This window comes from Lampetra fluviatilis, chromosome 39 (assembly GCF_964198595.1).
Source record: "Lampetra fluviatilis chromosome 39, kcLamFluv1.1, whole genome shotgun sequence".
Classification (NCBI taxonomy): Eukaryota; Metazoa; Chordata; class Hyperoartia; order Petromyzontiformes; family Petromyzontidae; genus Lampetra; species Lampetra fluviatilis.
Window position 1 is genome coordinate 3,722,552 of NC_136313.1, and position 18,862 is coordinate 3,741,413.

Genomic DNA, 18,862 nt, shown 5'->3' on the forward strand with positions numbered 1-18,862 from the left:
GAGCGATCGTTTGCGGCCGGTTCGCTTCGGGAAAAAGTCAACGCCTCTGTGAGCTTTGCCTGGTGGTATGGGGACGGTTTAATTTGATTTGTCTCTATGTTTAAGTGATGTGTTTGCCTTTCCTTTACTTTGCACTAATACCACGTGTTTCTGTCGTTAGTTGTCGTAACGTTCTTACCCCGTGCCCCTCCTGGACATCTTTGAAAAAGAGCTTTATATAGCTCATCGGATTCCTCCAGTAAAAATACATCTGATTCACATTTTTCTCGTTTCTTTTTTTCTTCCCGTGAATTTTTTTCCCCTGCTGTGCCCCTCTTCGACCGCAGCTCACAAGCCCGCCGCGAATCTCCCAATCACCGCGACTGTACGATCTGCGACACGCTCGCGACACGGACGTGACACGCGTGTCTCCGCCTCTCTCTCTCTCTCCCCGTGTGCCGTGTCCTTCCTCAAAGACGCTGCCGATCATGGCTTTCCATCTAGCTCTTTCCATGATACTTACTCAAGGACTTCCTCGTTACATACTCCTGGTTGCCTACAATTGTTCAGATTGCTTGTGTGCGTGATTCACGGTCTTCCCCGGTTTCTTGCACCGATCATTTTCCCGGTCATCACAAATGAAAATGCATTCTCTTGGTTTTTTTTCACTGCATGTCCAACAAACATGACTTGCCTTTCTGCAATGGTCCAGGCGTATACTTTGACTTCGGGTACGGCATAACACAATAATGTTTAATTTCGGAGCAGATATTTAGTTCGAACTTTAATTGCTGCTGTTCGTTATTTCACGAACAATTTGTTTAGGAAATAACAGAAATGCGCAACGCATTCGTCAACACTGTGACCCTTAAAGCAATATATATGAATATATAATAATAGGTGTTGGTTTGGGCAATCGGCCTACTTCACAGCGTATATATAAATTTGCAATGCAGAAGGGCCACTGCTTGAAACGTTGCCTATTATATATATTTAGAATTAAAGGGAGTGAAGATTGGCGAATGTGTTGAGTCTTACAAAATGACTACGTGTTGCTTGCGCGCTGCTGTCCACGTGGGATCATACAGAAGCACGTGGCTAATGATAGTGATGACGACGACGATGACTTTGGCATTCAAATTATGAAATGTGACAACACGGACTGCATCATGGGAATAGCCCCACGATACGCACAGCGAATCACGCACATCACACCACGTGAATGTCAACGTCTGCGGTGTGTGTAAGTGACACGCTAATGATATGCCAATGCGTCGTTAGACTAACGGGTTAAACAAAACTGTGCAAACGAGACTGAGAAAAAACGCAGCAATAACACAAACGAGGCAGTAAGAATTAGACGTGGGGTTGGGGGGTAATGACTCACCCCCTCCCACCTCCTAGCCGCCCACTTCAGGGTGATTTTGTGATATTCTCGCAATTCAGGGCGCCGATTTGACAATTTGATTCCAAACTTGCAGATGTTTCGTTTTCAAATTGTGCTGATTTGTAGCGCCCAAGATATACGTCCGCAGCGGAGATGGAGCAATTTAATCAGCTCTTGCGCGGACGCTGGCTAGATTGCATTGCATGATCACCGCCGACCTTCATCCAGCAGCGGATTGACCACGGCTGTTGCTGCTGCTGATGAAGACGACGATGATGACGATGATGATGACGACGACGATGATGACGATGATGATGACGACGATGACGATGAAGACGACGACGACGATGACGATGACGACGACGACGACGATGACGACGACGATGACGACGACGACGATGACGATGACGATGAAGACGATGACGACGATGACGATGATGACGATGATGATGAAGACGACGATGATGATGATGATGACGATGATGGCTGTGCCTCTCGTTGTTGCAGGGAAGGCACGATCCCGTTATGTTCCAAAAGGGAACCGCGAATCAACGAAACGACGTTTCGAGTGATGGGTCGTCTTTCCACCACCACCACCCCCCCCCCCCCCCCCCATTTCGTATGCATGTACTGTACGTTGGACTTCTTTCGCAACGTGCGGGGGAAGGACAACAAACTAAACACAACAAGCAGTTCTGAAGAAATGAGTTTTCAATCGAGATGAATGTGAAGTGCATAGCTCCACTATGGGAACCTCATTTGCCAGTAAAAATATGATAATTAGTTTTTTACCCTCATATTTTTACTGGCAAATGAGGTTCCCATAGTGTAGATGCTTGCCCCGAGCTCTCATACTCTGATGGTGCATTGTCTTTGAGTTGTGCGCCTTTGGCGTCATCTGGTCCAACCCATGTGAGACTAGGCTCTAAGGAAAGCTGTCTCGGGTGTGGACCAATCAACTTCAGGGATAGTGCACATTATCAGAGTTATGTCTTTTGTTTGTATTATGACTGCAGGTATTGCGGTCTATGCAAACATGACTCCTTGTAAAAAGGTGTCAGTTTTGTTGCCAGCTAGAAGGGTAAAAAACCAATTGCATAGCTCCAGTGGCTTCCTAATAATCAGAAGCACATCTAGAAGCGCGTGATGTGGTGGTCGGCGTCTTTGTTCAATGGTTCGCCAAAAGCCGCTGCCGCTGCGAGAATGAGCGGACAATTTCGCGGGTGAAGTCAAACCCGCCGGGGAATCTTGCCTGTCCGTCTAAACAAGGCGCACACTTTGCTCCCGCCGCTCCTGATTCACCTCGATAAACCGGCGGAGATGTCAGCTGATACCCACGCGGGTTCAAAATGATTACTTTTTAGCACATCCTGAAAAGTTGTTCTTGACACCTCTCGCCAAAAAAAATTAAATATATTCTGCTGGGATCTTGACAACGCTGGATTCCGCACAGACATCACCGACAGGGCTTAGGAAGTCACAGAAATCGTTCATGTCCGCGCTACTCCCAGAAATTGCAATTGCAAAGATTTAGAATGGAAAATAAAGATTCCAAGATTTTTTTTCTTTCTGGGCAATAGATCATAAAAAAAGAAAACCCCCAGCAATTTAGAGTTTTAAATGCAGAGATTGTATACCCATCTGTGCAGCCACGGTCAGTTTGTATTTCTTGCGGTTATATTTATGAAGGTTTCTGCCAGGTAAGCCGGGTGGTCGCCAAGACTCTAATGCCCCTACGGTCGAGCCACCTCTCAATGTTTCCGATTTCGCCACATCTCAGAAGCTGAGCTGTTTCGAGCCTGGTGACCACCCAGGATTTGTCACCCACGCCCCTAAAACGCGTGGGGATTCTCCAAGTCCTGCAGTTTCCTCCCACATGGTATTGGTCAAACATCTCAATACTGGGGACCCTCCTGATGATAATGGCTAATTAATTGGCTGAAAATCGCCAATACCGGTAGCACACGCAAGCGTTTATGCATCGATTAATTAAGATTTTTACGGCACGTGGTACAAACGTCCAGTCGTGCGTGGAATAATCGATTTTTTTTCTTCACCGATTTTTGGACAAAAGTACGTGCAAACGAGATGCGAACGTCGCATTCGGGCTAAAAGAGCGAATACAGCCGTGACAATGATACACGGACATAAAAAAAAACCACAACGAGAAACAAGACAAAGGGGATGGTTAAAACAAGACGCAATTTTGTGGATTGTTAAAACGACTCGTAGGGCTCTGAATCGCGATAGTCCATCCAACTCCCGGTGCGCGCGGGAGAGGGGGTCATGTAGTGAAACGTGGTCTACCTTCAAAAGGTTCAGGACTGGTCACGGTCCATGCCTCGGCAAACATTCACCAATGAGGCATAAGCGCAAGCCCCCCCCCCCCCCCCATGTGCCTGTGGAGATGTAGCAAACCGTGCACCACATCCTAGCAGACTGCCCAATCCACAGACTCAGCGGAGGGCGACTCACCCTCAACACGGCAGCATGGGAAGTCACCGCTTGGCTTCGGGATTCTGCATTCGCTAAGTAAATTAATTAATCGTCACGATCGCTGCTAGCCGTGATCTATCCACTGCTGGATTAAGGTCTTCCCCGGCCGTCGCTATCGATTGTCATTGCCCGAGGTATGGCCAAAAGGGTCTGCCATACAAATGCGACGTTGAGGACAATGCAGAGGTCGCAATCGGGTACCTGATACCCGTACCCTACCCGATGCCCGGCTACCCGTACCCAGCCGGGTACCCGTTTGTGACCCTGGTGCGGCCGGGTACGGGTACGGGTAGACCGTGAGTCACTGGTGAGTAACCGTTTGTCACTCATTTCCCAACGTCTTGTCTCTTCTCACAATTCAAGTTCCTGGAATCAACCCACCCGCGCCTGCAACATGGCTTCATCCCAGAGGTCGCAATCGGGTACCCGTACCCGTACCCTACCCGATACCCGGCCGGGTACGGGTAGCCGGGTATCGGGTAGGGTACGGGTACCCGTTTGCGACCCTGGTGCGTCCGGGTACGGGTACGGGTAAGGAATCAAAACCCGTTTGCAACCTCTGGGACAATGTGAGCTCATTCTCAAGATGTGGCCATTATGTTCCATCGCCGTAGTCTAATTCTACCTAAACAATTACCAACGATGATGAATATTAACTTGGGTCCCTTTGATGGGGAAGTTTAAGGCCCGCATGAAGAGCTATGGGAACATTAGCTTGAACGACACATTACTATCACACAATAATAATGTTGCAAATAATTGTAAAAAATTGGTGCATAAGTTAACCGTATGTACACTAACATTGCAACATATTGTGACTTATTTATCTCAAAACAATGGCACGGTGGGACAGAGTGTGGCTTGCGTGAGTGCAAGTCCTGGTTACGATTCAACACAGCCCATCATTCTCCGAGGGTCGATAAAATTGATAGCAGTTCGTATGGACGTCAACAGTGGCTTGTCTTGTGGAAGGACCTGACCCTGCCATAGGAATGTGGAATTTACAGCACTGGCTCAGGGCTCTGAACGGCATATAAGCACCACCGCACACAAACAAATAAACCTGATTGAGTCTCATGACTTTCTCACGAGTATCCTGCTCGGAATATGTGAGGCCAGTCCCTTCGGTGTCGTTGCACGTGAGAAAACAATTCCCGAAAGAAAACAAGCGCAACGCGATGTGATAGCCGTGTAATCACCAGCTCTAAAGTAAAACGTACGCACGCGCACAGACACATTGTCTCAGTGGACTTTAACTGCGCAACAAGCCCGTAACATTATTTAACTCCGCAATAACCCCTGACGAGCATCGCTCTCGCCGCACAACGATCATCGCGGCAAGGGGCAGGGCGACGCTCACGACGCTCACGACGACGGCGGTGACGAAGAGATTCGGCCGCTTTTTTCGGTTCAGCGCCGACTGACAAATTCCAACGCGAAATCGCAGCCGGATTCACTCCCCGCGGCCGGCCAGCCCCCCGCCGCCACCGCCGCCCCGGTGACTTACGCATCTCTGCGGCGCGTGAGCCGGACAAACGGGCGTTTTCTTATTTGGGAGCTGCCAGGCCGAGCGCCGTTATTATAATTCACGGCCAGACCTCTGCGCCTCCGCATTGAAATTCAGCACCACGGACAGCGCAACTCAACGCAGCCCCCCACCACCCCAGCGCCTCCACGCGTGCCCCGCCCGCTCGCTCGCCCACTCGCCTGCCCGCTTACCCGCACGCTCACCCACCCGCTTACCCACCTGCTCGCCCACCCGCTCGCCCACTCGCCTGCCCGCTCACCCACCCGCTCGCCCACCCGCTCACCCACCTGCTTACCCACCCGCTCGCCCACTCGCCTGCCCGCTCGCCCACTCGATCACCTGCCTGCACACTTGCCCCTAGCTAGCTCACTCAGGACAAGCATTTCCACCCGAGGTTTCCTCCTCGCTCGACACTCCGTCTTGATCTTGCAGCAGGTTCCGTAGCCAGTTGCATACAATTCCTGTGGTCAAATATATCCACCCCCCCTCCCCCAGCGCCTCAGTTGACACTGCACACTCAGGGGAAAATATCACTGAAGATGTTTTAATGTAACTGACCGCTGGAGTTTCGGGTCGAATCTGTTGCGGGGAATTTGTCACAACAATAATAATAACAGCATTCGCTCGCACGTAGACAAGGAATAACTCAGAGCACGAGGAACCCCCGGTGATCACGGTTGGCTACGTACAGTTGGTTTACGTACGGTGTGAAAGAAGTACAACATACACACACAGAGAAGCAAGAAGGCAGCCACGCAATGAGCCGGTGCCAACAATTGCCTCAGTTCTGCGGTCCTCTACGTATTAAGGTGTTATTGGTCAATTAATGCGTGTTTACATATGGAAGGAACCCATCGCACCTGAGTGTTTTCCCCTCGCAAGCCACGCATGCGAGGGGAAAACACTCTATCCCATTCAGACGGAGTTCACATTTTTTGGCAAATTTCACAACAGATTTGTGCGATCTACCAACCCTCCAAAATGCTGGATAACAGGCGTGTGACACCTCCACCCTGGCTACTGCCAGGCCAACAATTTCCCAAGCTCTGCGGTCCTCTATATCTGAAGGTGTGGTCGGCTCAACGAATGAGCGTTGTGTGTTACACACGTGGGAGGAAACCGGTGACGCGCGGAGAAAACCAACGCGCGCGAAGGTAAAACACTCGATCCCGCAAAGACGGAACAGGTAGAGTCCATATTCTTAGGTTTTTTCGGTAAAGTCACGTAGGTAAAAAATTAAAATTTATAAAAGTAAAATAAAAAATAAAATAAAAATCACGAACCTTTCGGAAGCAACACAAGCTTCCGTCTTCAGGTGGAACAGTCACAGCACGATAGCTGTATCAAGTGAGAGAAACGTCGTGATTTTTATTTTATTTTTTATTTTACTTTTATTAATTTTAATTTTTTACCTACGTGACTTTACCGAAAAAACCTAAGAATAGGAATCCTTGTAGTCACGAAAGCTTCAAATCTAGGTAGAGTCCACACTTGCTGCACCGCCTTCTCCTGGCGAGCCCAGGGTACGGCTCCGACTCAACGCCGCTCACGCGGGAAGGGAGTTTCACAACAACATCGATGTATGATTCCACCAACCCTCGATGCTGCTGCTGCTGCCTCTACGGGTGCTGGCTTGCAGGCCTACTGAACATCTTCAGTAACAAAATATGATAATTGTTTTTTTTACCCTTTTATCTGGCAACAAAACTGACACCTTTTTTTACAAGGAGTCATGTTTGCATTGACCACAATACCTGCGGTCGGAATGCAAACAAAAAACACAAAAAGGTGTTAGTTTTGTTGCCAGATAAAAGGGTAAAAAAAACAATTATCATATTTTGCTACTGGCAAAGGAGGTTCCAATGGTGTAAATGCTTACCCCGAGCTCTCATACTCTGATGGTGCATTGTCTTTGAGTTGTGCGCCTTTTGGCGTCATCTGGTCCAACACCATGTGAGACTAGGCTCTAAGAAAAGCTGGCTCGGGTGTGGACCAATCAATTTCAAGGACAGTGCATACATTATCAGAGTTGTGGTTTTTTTGTTTGCATTCCGACCGCAGGTATTGTGGTCAATGCAAACATGACTCCTTGTAAAAAAAAGGTGTCAGTTTTGTTGCCAGATAAAAGGGTAAAAAAAAAATTCTCATATTTTCATACTGGCAAAGGAGGTTCCAATGGTGTAAATGCTTACTCCGAGCTCTCATACTCTGATGGTTCATTGTCTTTGAGTTGTGCGCCTTTTGGCGTCATCTGGTCCAACACCATGTGAGACTAGGCTCTAAGAAAAGCTGGCTCGGGTGTGGACCAATCAATTTCAAGGACAGTGCATACATTATCAGAGTTGTGTTTTTTTTGTTTGCATTCCGACCGCAGGTATTGTGGTCTATGCAATCATGACTCCTTGTAAAAAAAAGGTGTCAGTTTTGTTGCCAGAAAAAAGGGTAAAAAAAAACAATTACCGAACATCTGTGAAAAATAACCTTAATAGCTCATCGGATTTCTCCAAAATAAATACATTTCTTCTCCTCCTTCTCATTCTTCTTCTTCTGTCACTAAAAACTGTGGCCGCGTGTCGCCATGGCTCTGGACTCTTCACGGAAACTCAACGTGCCACAGACGTGGTCGCATCAAGCCCGATCGATGGGCCAATGCACCCCGAGAGCCAACGGAGCAATCGTCTCACACCAGGGGGTGGATGCCCACGCAATCATCCCCGCGGATAGCAGTCCCGTAGACAGGCTTACCACCTGTCCTGTTCTGTGTTTCTTTTCCCAGTTCCACCCTCTCTTTTTGCCCAAACTGTCCTGAGAAATCTACAAGTCAAAAAACAAAGATTCTGATTACACGTTTTTGTGAGCTGTGCAATAATAATAATAATGATGATCATGATGACGCGCCGCTCTGTGGGATATTCCTGCTCCCACGGTATATCCCAGGTGTTTCACCCCCTCAAGAGGTAGCAACCTCACCGATAACATCACTGTCCCGCGGGGGACACCCCCACCCCCCCCGCTACCTCTCCCAATCGACCCGCGCGCGTTCGAGCAGATCGGCGCTGCTTTCTAACGCGGCGAAACGACGAGTGCCCGACGGGCGTCGCAAACGAGGGTTAGCGGCGCCCCGGAGGATCGAGACCCACCGCTCGCCGGCGCCTCCGCTGAGCCAGCAGCTGTGGACATCGCTGAAAAGGCGCTCGACTCAGCTCGCTGGCAGGGAATCGCGTTACGATGCAATTTTTGATTTATATTGCGGCTAAATGCGGCCGCGTCTCAAGGGAGGGGGGAGGGCCCTGCGTGGGAAACGGTGGAGGCGTTTGTGTTGGTTTTATTTTGTGTGCAGAGAGAGAGAGAGAGGCGGGCGGTCACAGGCGGAGGAGAGAGAGGGAGGTTCTTGAGCCTGGACTTTGAGGAAGGGACAGGGAGCCGACTGCACGGATGGTTGGGGGGGGGGGGCTGCACGGATTTCCAGACGGTGTGGGGGCAGCAGCGGAGGGAGGAGACGTGACCTCACGCTGAGAGAAGGTTGAGCGGGGGCGATAGTGAACCTCGGTTACTGTGGTGGAGATTGCCCGGAGGGCAATGGAGTGAGATGAGAGGTAGGAGATTGCGTAGAGGTAAGTAGAGTGAGATGAGGGGGGAGAGGTAGGTGAGTGCGTGGAGGGGAGTAGAGTGAGATGAGAGGGAGAGGTAGGTGAGTGCGTGGAGGGGAGTGGAGTGATATGAGAGGGGAGAGGAGAGGCAGGAGAGTGCTTGGAGGGGAGTAGAGTGAGATGAGAGGGGAGAGGTAGGTGATTGCCTGGAGGGGAGTAGAGTGAGATGAGAGGGGAGAGGCAGGAGAGTGCGTGGAGGGGAGTAGAGTGAGATGAGAGGGGAGAGGCAGGAGAGTGCGTGGAGGGGAGTAGAGTGAGATGATGGGGGGGGGGGGGGATAGGTGAGCGCGTGTAGGGGAGTAGAGTGAGATGAGAGGGAAGAGGTAGGAGAGTGCGTGGGGGGAGTAGGCAGGAGCTAGTCTATGGAGAATTTTGAAATTGGTTCGAGATTGGACTGGGGACCAGTGGAGTGATTTGGTTGAGTGCGGTGACGTGGTTTCGTTTACGGGCTGTGGGTGTGGAAGTCTGCCAGCGGTATTTTGTATCATCTGAAGGCTTACAGGCACGCAGGCGGTCGGGCGTGTGAAAGTGAGCCTAATGAAAGTTTACTTAAATGCTACATTTCCACAACCACTGCCAAGCGTGCTTGGGCGGCCCGGGAACGGTCCCGGGCCAAGCCCAGCACGGCTCAGATCTTGTTCCCAGACTCTCTGAGCCATGCAGCTCAACGGGCCCTCTGTAGTTGAAGGACATCAATTGTAAAAACGGTACGATAATGTTTTAACAGTGCTAAATGTAGGGTTGCGTTTGACTAAATTGTCGTCGCGGTGGTGAAATGTTCACGACCTCGCCTGGTATAGAGGAGATCGTGGGTTCGATCCCGACCCTGACGATTCCTGTATATTTGGAGTTTGCATGTTCACCCCGTGTCCGCGTGTTGTTTTCCGGGTTCACCGGTTTTTCCCTCCACACTCAGAATCAACATCACGCGTTTAGAGTATGTGGCTGCAATACATTTCCACTTTATGATAAACTACTTCATTGAGCTATCATTTGTGACCAGGTCGTTTCTGAAAATAAATTTTTATTTTTTATAAAGCTCAGTGGGTTTTACCTGGTAAAATAAAAAAATGGTTGAGTTTTTTTTTATTGTTAGAAATTCATTCATTTCGTGTTTCGAACAATTTCCACTAATTGCCGGAGAGCGGGTCGTGCTGTGGCCACGCGGCTCACTAAACGTTCGGCTTCTTCCGCTCTCTTCATCCGGTGGCCCAGCGGCATCGATAAAAACGAGCCGGGCTCTGCTGACAAGACTCAAAAGGTGGAAAGCGGCCCACAGTTTGCTCCCCGGATGAAGAAGCCGGGAGACTGAGGGGCTGAACCACACTTGGATAAATATGTGGAGATACTGACGGAAATTCTGCTTCTGTTTTAGTTAAATAAGTTCCACTCATTCACAATGCAACGCATTCAACATATTCACACCGCTATATATTCTAGCAATTCCACACCGCTATAGAGTCCAGAGATTCACATGGCAATAGAATCCACAGATTCACACGGCTATACATTCCACAGACTCGATCCATTGCACAGCACAAATTGTACGTTTTCCAACAATTCATGGCTTCAAGTTTTGGCAATTCATGGAAAGGAAGAGAGGCCGAATCTTTCCCATCCGTAGCGTGTTTACGTAACTTGAGAGATGTTAGCTCACATTACCATAATACGCACGCTGCCCCCAAAGACAAAGATCCCCCGTATAGCCTTAACAGACTGTTGGGGTAAAGTGCTGTTAGCGAGCACCTATGAAGGCCGGCACGGCACACGAAGGATTGGTTGGCCAGAAACCACGCTCGGCCGCCTTTGTATCCCAAGTTGCGATGTTTACACACCGCACCAGGTACTAATTTGAGGATGAGTCGACCTAGGGGAGGTCCAAGACCGGTTCAGATAATCGTCACTGGGTGTTGGCCGTGAGCGGGAATCGAACTCGGGTGGCCGGGTTCGTAGCGCAGCGCGCTAACCGCTACACCACTGCTCCCCCTTCGTATACACACACACACCCATGTGTGGATGTGTGTGTGTATACCAGAGGTGGGACAAAGTCATTGTTATGCAAGTCCAAGTCGAGTCGCAAGTCATCAAATTCATGACTCGAGTCTGACTCGAGTCCAAGTCACATGACTCGAGTCCACACCTCTGGTGTATACGTGTTCGTATGCACACACGTGTGTGTGTGTGTATACACGTGTCCGTTTGCACACATGGGTGTGTGTATACGTGTTCGTATACACACATGGGTGTGTGTATACGTGTTCGTATGCACACACGTGTGTGTGTGTGTATACACGTGTTCGTTTGCACACATGGGTGTGTATACGTGTTCGTATGCACACACGTGTGTGTGTATACACGTGTTCGTTTGCACACATGGGTGTGTGTATACGTGTTCGTATGCACACACGTGTGTGTGTATACACGTGTTCGTTTGCACACATGGGTGTGTATACGTGTTCGTATGCACACACGTGTGTGTGTATACACGTGTTCCTTTGCACACATGGGTGTGTGTATACGTGTTCGTATGCACACACACGTGTGTGTGTGTATACACGTGTTCGTATACACACACGGGTGTGTGTGCATACACGTGTTCGTATGCACACACACACGCGTGTATATGTATACACACACACACACACGCGTGTATATGTATACACACACACGCGTGTATATGTATACACACACACACACGCGTGTATGTGTATACACACATACACGCGTGTGCGCACACGTCGACACACACGCGTGCGTGCATTCGCAGGATGAGCTCGCCGCGCCGCTCGTTAGGAACACCGCAGCCCTCATTTGCATCATCACGGCGGCGGAGGAGTCCGAGGCGGCGGTGCAGCGGAGTGGAGGAGGCTGCGGGTGACCTTGAGCCTCCATCGCGGGACCAGCGTCACAGCCACGCGTCGCCCGGCTCGCTCCGAGCCATCAACACAAACGACGACCCCCCCCACTCCCCCCGGCTATAGCCTCGTCGTGTGCTCACGCCTCGTGTGCTCACGCCACGTGTACTCACACCGAGGGCGTTTGTTTTGTGGGTACTCACCACTCACCTGACACTCACCACTCACCTGACACTCACCACTCACCAGACACTCACCACCCAACACTCACTACTCACCACCCAACACTCACCACTCACCAGACACTCACCACCCAACACTCACCACTCACCACTCACCACCCAACACTCACCACTCACCAGACACTCACCACCCAACACTCACCACTCACTCACCACTCACCAGACACTCACCACTCACCACCCAACACTCACCACTCACCACCCAACACTCACCACCCACCAATCAACACTCACCACTCACCACCCAACACTCACCACTCACCACCCAACACTCACCACTCACCACCCACTCACCACTCACCACCCACTCACCACTCACCACCCAACACTCACCACTCACCAGACACTCACCACCCACCAGACACTCACCACTAAGACACTCACCACTCACTTTGCACCGCACACTCAGTGCCGACGGAGCGACTCAGCGTCGTGATGACCGACCCACACTCTTTGACTGACACGGCGATAATGCAACACACACTGTCCACGTTTACAATGCCAATCACAGATGGTGCCTTCGTCTGGCTCTGCGAGCTGATTGAACCTTAAGAGGCCGAGGGGTGCTGTCGTTTGGCCCTCTGAGCCTCCAGAATCGACATTGAACAATCCCGAAAGGTGACTTCGACACGTGCGTTCGGAGCGTTGGGCTGGCGCAAATGTCCACGTGGTGATTAGCCACGAGCCGAGCCGTCATTTGTGATCGCCCACGGTGGCTTCTGAAAGACAGAGCTACGTGGCGGCTCAGTGGGGTCTTACCTTGTACAATATAAGTAATATTCAAAAAAACTTTTTTTAAAAACACGTGGCCCCGAAGCTTGCCATAACGTAAGGGGCCGTGGCCAATTACAGCCAACGTCAGTTGAGCGTGGGCAATTAGACCCAAGCCGAAACATAACATATAAAAAATATAATGTTTAAAAATATATTTTTTTATGATAGAGTATAGTATTGTCATCAGTATGACATAAGTATACCAACTTTTTAGTCGATACCACATTGGGAAGTGGCTTAAAATTGAGTTACAAGATTTGAGGATACAACAACAACGACAACAACAGAGAGAGTGAGTTAAAATAAATCGTGTAAAAGAGAAGAGTTTACTTTGGGTTTTAGTCTGGCTTCCTCCTTACAAGGTGACACGGCCTATCCGCTCGTTGTTGGAAGGGGTTCGTGGTTTGAATCAAGCGGCCGCCCTGATTATCACTGCGGCTCGAATTACAGTGCCATGATGATGATGATAATGATGATACTCTACGAGCTGTCTGCTTCACAGCAAACGGTGCAGATCCCCTGACATCATTTGGAAGAGGAGGCCATTTGTGTGCCACCAGCGCCAGAGATCAAATGTTGGCTAATTCGAAAATGACACGGCAAATTACGGTACTCAATTTAAATCAAAGACAAAGATCCCCCATATAGCCTTCATAGACTGTTAGCAAGCACCTATGAAGGCCGACACGGCATATGGGTGGGTGGGCCAGCACAACACCCGGCCGCCTTTGTCTCCCCAGTGGCGATGTTTAAGAAACCACACCAGGTACTCATTTGAGGCTGAGTCGACCTAGGTGAGGCCTAGGACCGGTTCAGATAATCGTCACTGGGTGTTGGCCGTGAGCGGGAATCGAACTCGGATCGCCGGGGTTCGTAGCGCAGCGCGCTAATCGCTGCCCCACCGCTCTCCACAACAAGCTACTAAATTGAGATCACACACACACAGGAGAGAACATCGCTGCTGACTGGCAGAGAAATGCCCCGGGTCACTGTTGTAGATGAGACTCTATCCTGGTCTCGGGAGTTCCCACCTCGTTACACAAAATAAACTTGAAATGTACAACAGCAATGAGCCCCTTCAAGTTCCTGAAGGTGCCTTTGGTTGTGCGTGAATTATTTGATAAATCGGTGCGAGCATGTGGCTGTGTGTGGGTGGGTGAGCCGAGTTCGATTCCCGCTCACGGTCAACGCCAGTGACGATTATCGGAACAGGTGCTGGGTCTCCCCCAGATCGACTCAGCATCAAACGAGAAACTGTTGCGGTGCGTAAAAAAAGAAAAGCATCGCCACTGGGGAGACAAAGGCGGTCGGGCGTGGTGCTGGCCACCCACCCCCTCGTGTACCGTGTCGGCCTTCATAGGTGCACTTACCCCAACAGTCTGTTAAGGCTATACGGGTGATTTTTGTTTTTGTTTATGTCGGCTATTTTTCTAATTATTATTATCAATTGCATGTCATTATCACGGACCATTACCGTAATGATCACGTTCACGTGGATGCTGAGTGTGAGGAATCGTCAACACGATCGGTTATTGCCCCGAAGAGATCTCGAGAATGAGAAGGGAGACGGTCATCCACGAACACCCCACGTGACCGCCACCACACCCACGTGACCGCCACGACACGCACGTGACCAACACGAACACCCCACGTGACCAACACGACACCCACGTGACCGCCACGACACAGTGTGACCGCCACGACACCCATGTGACCGCCGCGAACACCCCACGTGACCAACACGACACCCATGTGACCGCCACGACACCCACGTGACCAACACGACACCCACGTGACCAACACAACACAGCGTGACCGCCACGAACACCCCACGTGACCGCCACGACACCCCGCGTGATGGCATCGCATTGAACGCCGCCCCACAATCTCGACGTGAATCGTGTGGAATTGCGTGGCGCTACGTGGGGGCCCAGGGCTCCAACACCCCCCCAGCCCCCCCCAGCGTCTGTTGCTGCAGAGCAGCGCCAGTCTCGGTGGTGGCGGCGGGGCAATGAAGTTCGCTGTTGCGGGTGCCACGCGGGGACTTCCATTGCAGCCGAGTCGGGGACCCGTAGATCATTTTACACCTCGTCCAGCCTCTACCAGCGAGCACGACAAAATAACCGCGCCCGGCACACCACGTCCAGTAAAGCTCTCTCGCCATGGCAGTGGCTATGAGTGATCTTCCACCTACCCGGGTCAACGCGCGACCCAGAAACGTACCGCACGACGTTCCCCCATACAATGTGCGTGCTCGTGGCGTGGGCCTCGAGATATCATCGAACGAATGGATTATTGAATCCATCTGTGCGGACCTTTGGGTGTTGGATTCTCTCCGGTTTCTCTGGTTTTCGATGCTAAACCGAGCGGCGCAACACTCCGTGTGTTGGAGAACGACCTCGAAAATCCGGGCACTGGAGGGCAGCGCTCTCCCACCCGCTCGTCGCATGACGGTCAAACCGAACAAATGTAAAAAAATTCTCAGATCTGGAATTTGGCCAAATTAAACGCAGAAGCAAATGCAAATGCGACGGCTTGTTTTCCTTGCACTCATTGACGACCGGGCTCAGAGCACCAATTCACTACAACTTGAGAACCCGCGTTAATGGCAACTCGATCTCCGCGCGCAAATCTACGGGACTCCACACGAGTGAAATGGTGACCGAGCCAAGACCATCGGACCCCCCCCCCCCCCCGAACAGCGCTTGAGAACGCCGACTCATTACTGAACGGCTGAAATTCGGATTCGAACCCGGGGATTTCAGTGGTTGCAGCTCATTGCTCTGACCCCCTCGCCCCACCCCCCCGCCGAAGCCACCGATCGTTCTCGACGTTTGGCACGAACGAGGCGGTTCAGACCGCTTCGTGTGATCGCTCGCAAATGCTGCCCCCCCCCTCCCCCACGTGACCACGATGAATGGACACACGCGTGCAAGTGGCAGCAAGGAGGAAAATTAATGACCGGCCTCTGGAGCACAATCCGATATTCCGCTGTATCACCACCACCACCAACAACAACAATGACGAAACTTCCATGCAAATCTACGCCCCAAATCCCCCTCTTTTGTCTGCTCCGTAACGGGAGTTTAAATCCCCTCGGCAGCGAGGGTGACATCATTGCTGCTGGCTCTCAGCCCGCGCAGCGACATCAAAAAAAATGAACGTGAGTGTGGCTTTCCTTTGTTTTGGTATAATCCGGGTAGCGTCCCGTATCCTCTGCCTCAGCAATTTCTGGTGGCCTCGTAGTGGTATGTGGGGGGGCTGGGGGGGGGGGGGGGCTGGGGGGGGGGGCTGGGGGGGGGGGGGCTGAGGGGTAGACCCCCCCCCGCTTGTTTAGGCCCCACCCTTCGGAATCCTTGCAGTCAAAATGAGCACCATGGCGTCTCGTCAACGTCTCTATAACATCTCTTTAACGCCTCTTCAACACCACCGACTGCGCCGTGCCACACACACACACTGGTTGTGTGCATTCCCCATCCCCCGATCCCGTTAAGCGATGTTCCCTGCTGCCAGACTAAGCCGAGGTCACATGTTTATTAGACCCCAGGGCAAGCTCCACGGGATGGGATGTCGACCCGTGTCCCCTGCAGCTCGCCGGGCAGTTTGCAGCTCGCTGCTTCTGACCCTCCGCTCGGCCGCTGACTTCTCCCGGGTGCAAACCCATACCCTCAGGAGGGCGGGTCCCTCACGCGACCCGGCGATGGCCTTGTGCGTGTGCGTACGTTGAACTTCTTTCGCACCGTACGTAGCCAACCGTGCTAGTCGGAGGTGCGGGGGATGGACAACAAACTAAACGCAAAAAAATCAGTTCTAAAGAAATGAGTTTGTCAATATAGATGATTTTTAAAGTGCAAAGCTCCAGTGGCTTCCTTATGATTGGAAGGAAGAGCTTTCCAGACGGCAGCCGAGGCGCATCTGAAAGCGCCGTGCGATGTGGTGACCGTCTTTGTTCGATGGCCAGCCAGAAGCCTCAGCGAGGATGAGCGGATTGACGTCACTTTTACAAATCACTGACTCTGTCCACACGGTGGACACTCACCGCGATGTTTGGTAGTCACGTCGACAATGATTTACGACAAACACACACACAGACATTTACTTTTCAACGGAACATCATTTAACTTCTTCAAGTTGATTCCATCATCGTTCAAAAAAGTTCCTACTGTATTGTGACACGTGCGCCACCCGTTTCCGCTAAACTTTTACTATTAATATAAAAAATGTATTTCTTAAAAGAAACCACTTCAGTATTTAAATTCGAGGATTGCGATGGTGGCGGTGGTGGTAGCGATGGTGGTAGCGGTGGCAGCAATGGCAGTATTGGGGGTAGTGGTAGCAGTGGTGGTGGTGGTGATGACAGCGATGGCGGTGGCGGTAGCAGTAGCGGTGGTGGTGGTGGTAGTGGTGGTGGTGGTAGCGTTGGTAGCAGTGTTAGCAGTGGCAGTGTTGGGGGTGGTGGTGGCAGTGGTGGTGGTGCTAGTGGTGGTAGTGGTGGTGGAGGTGGTGGCGGTAGCGGTGTCATTGTTGGGGGTGGTGGTGGTGGTGGTAGCAGTGGTGGTGGTAGCGTTGGTAGCAGCGTTAGCGGTGTCATTGTTGGGGGTGGTGGTGGTAGCAGTGGTGGTGGCGATGGCGGTAGCAGTAGCGGTGGTGGTAGTGGTGGTGGTGGTAGCGTTGGTAGCAGTGTTAGTAGTGGCAGTGTTGGCGGTGCTAGTGGCGGTGGCGGCGCGCCTTGCCTTGTCGCCGTTGGCGTTGCTCCGCGTCGCCTTGCTGCGGGGCAGCCTCGACTTCACCCAGGCCTCGATGTGCGCGTTGTACTTCATGAAGATGACGTAGGAGGCGTACCCGCCCAACAGCAGCGTGCTCTCCCACCACGCGATGGTGTTGTCGAGGAAGAAGATGATGAGCATGAGCAGGTCGAGCACGTAGAAGGAGACGTCGCGGAAGATTGGCCACCAGGTGAGCGTGAGCAGCTCGCGCGAGAACACGGCGCACATGCCGATGACGAAGAGGATGTTGAAGACGGCCGAGCCCACGATGGTGCCGATGCCCACGTTGCTGTGCGAGATGAAGACGCCGATCATCGACGTAAAGAGCTCCGGCGCCGAGCCGCCCGCCGCCATGAAGGTGGCGCCGGCGACGTCGTCCGAGATGGCCAGCTTGTCGGTGATGACGCCGAGCGCGGGCACGAAGAACTCGTCGCACACGATGGCGAGCGCCATGAACATGTACATCATGCCGAGCATGTGGAGCGCCACGGCGCCGCGCCGCCGCTCCTCCAGCGAGAAGATGTCTTGCGGGTACTCGCCCTGCTGGTGTTCGCCGTCGCTGCCATTGCCGACGCCGCCTCCGTGCCCGCCCTCTCCCCGCGACGAATTCGCGCGCGAGCCGTGCTCCCACTCCACGGACAGGACCCTCCGGCGCGGCGCAGACTCCGCGTCCCGCCGCTCGCCCTCCGGATCCGGAGACGAGCCGCCGGGGTGACCGTCGGTCGGCGGGGACGCCGGTCGACGGGGGGCGCCAGCGACGTCCGAGCGGGAGGCGAGCGCCAGCGAGAGCGCGGAGGCGCCCGCGATAGCGACCGCCAGGAAGAGGAGCCGGCGCAGGCGGAACTGGAGACGCCGGCGGAGGCTGCGGTGGCAGCCGCGCGCCGCCATGGGGGCGACCGGCGCGGGGGGCGGCACTGCGAGCGCGGCACGCGAGGGCGCGCGCCGATCACCACCGCCGCTGGTAGCGGCGGGACCGGCACCAGCTCGGAACAATGAGCTCGTGGCGTGACCTCGCTTAAAGCGGGGGAGGGGGAGGGTGGGCACGGCACAGTGAATGTTAAACAAACTTTAAACACAACGCGAAACTTTTAACAGAATTCGCGACGGCACGGTTGGTCTGCTTTTGTCCACCATGTACTCCGCTCTGGCTGTCCGCACCCCCCCCCACCGCCCATCGCGTCGTTG

General features: G+C 52.3%; 1 protein-coding gene across 1 annotated transcript in view; it reads right to left on the reverse strand.

Moving 5' to 3' along the window:
• LOC144946027 (sodium/potassium/calcium exchanger 2-like) overlaps positions 1-18,565 on the reverse strand; it is a 37,649-nt gene extending 19,084 nt beyond the window's left edge. Inside the window, exon 1 of the mRNA XM_078874765.1 lies at positions 17,645-18,565. Within this exon, the coding sequence (XP_078730891.1) occupies positions 17,645-18,565 (921 nt within the window). The remainder of the gene's footprint in view (positions 1-17,644) is intronic.
• Between the last annotated feature and the right edge of the window lie 297 nt (positions 18,566-18,862).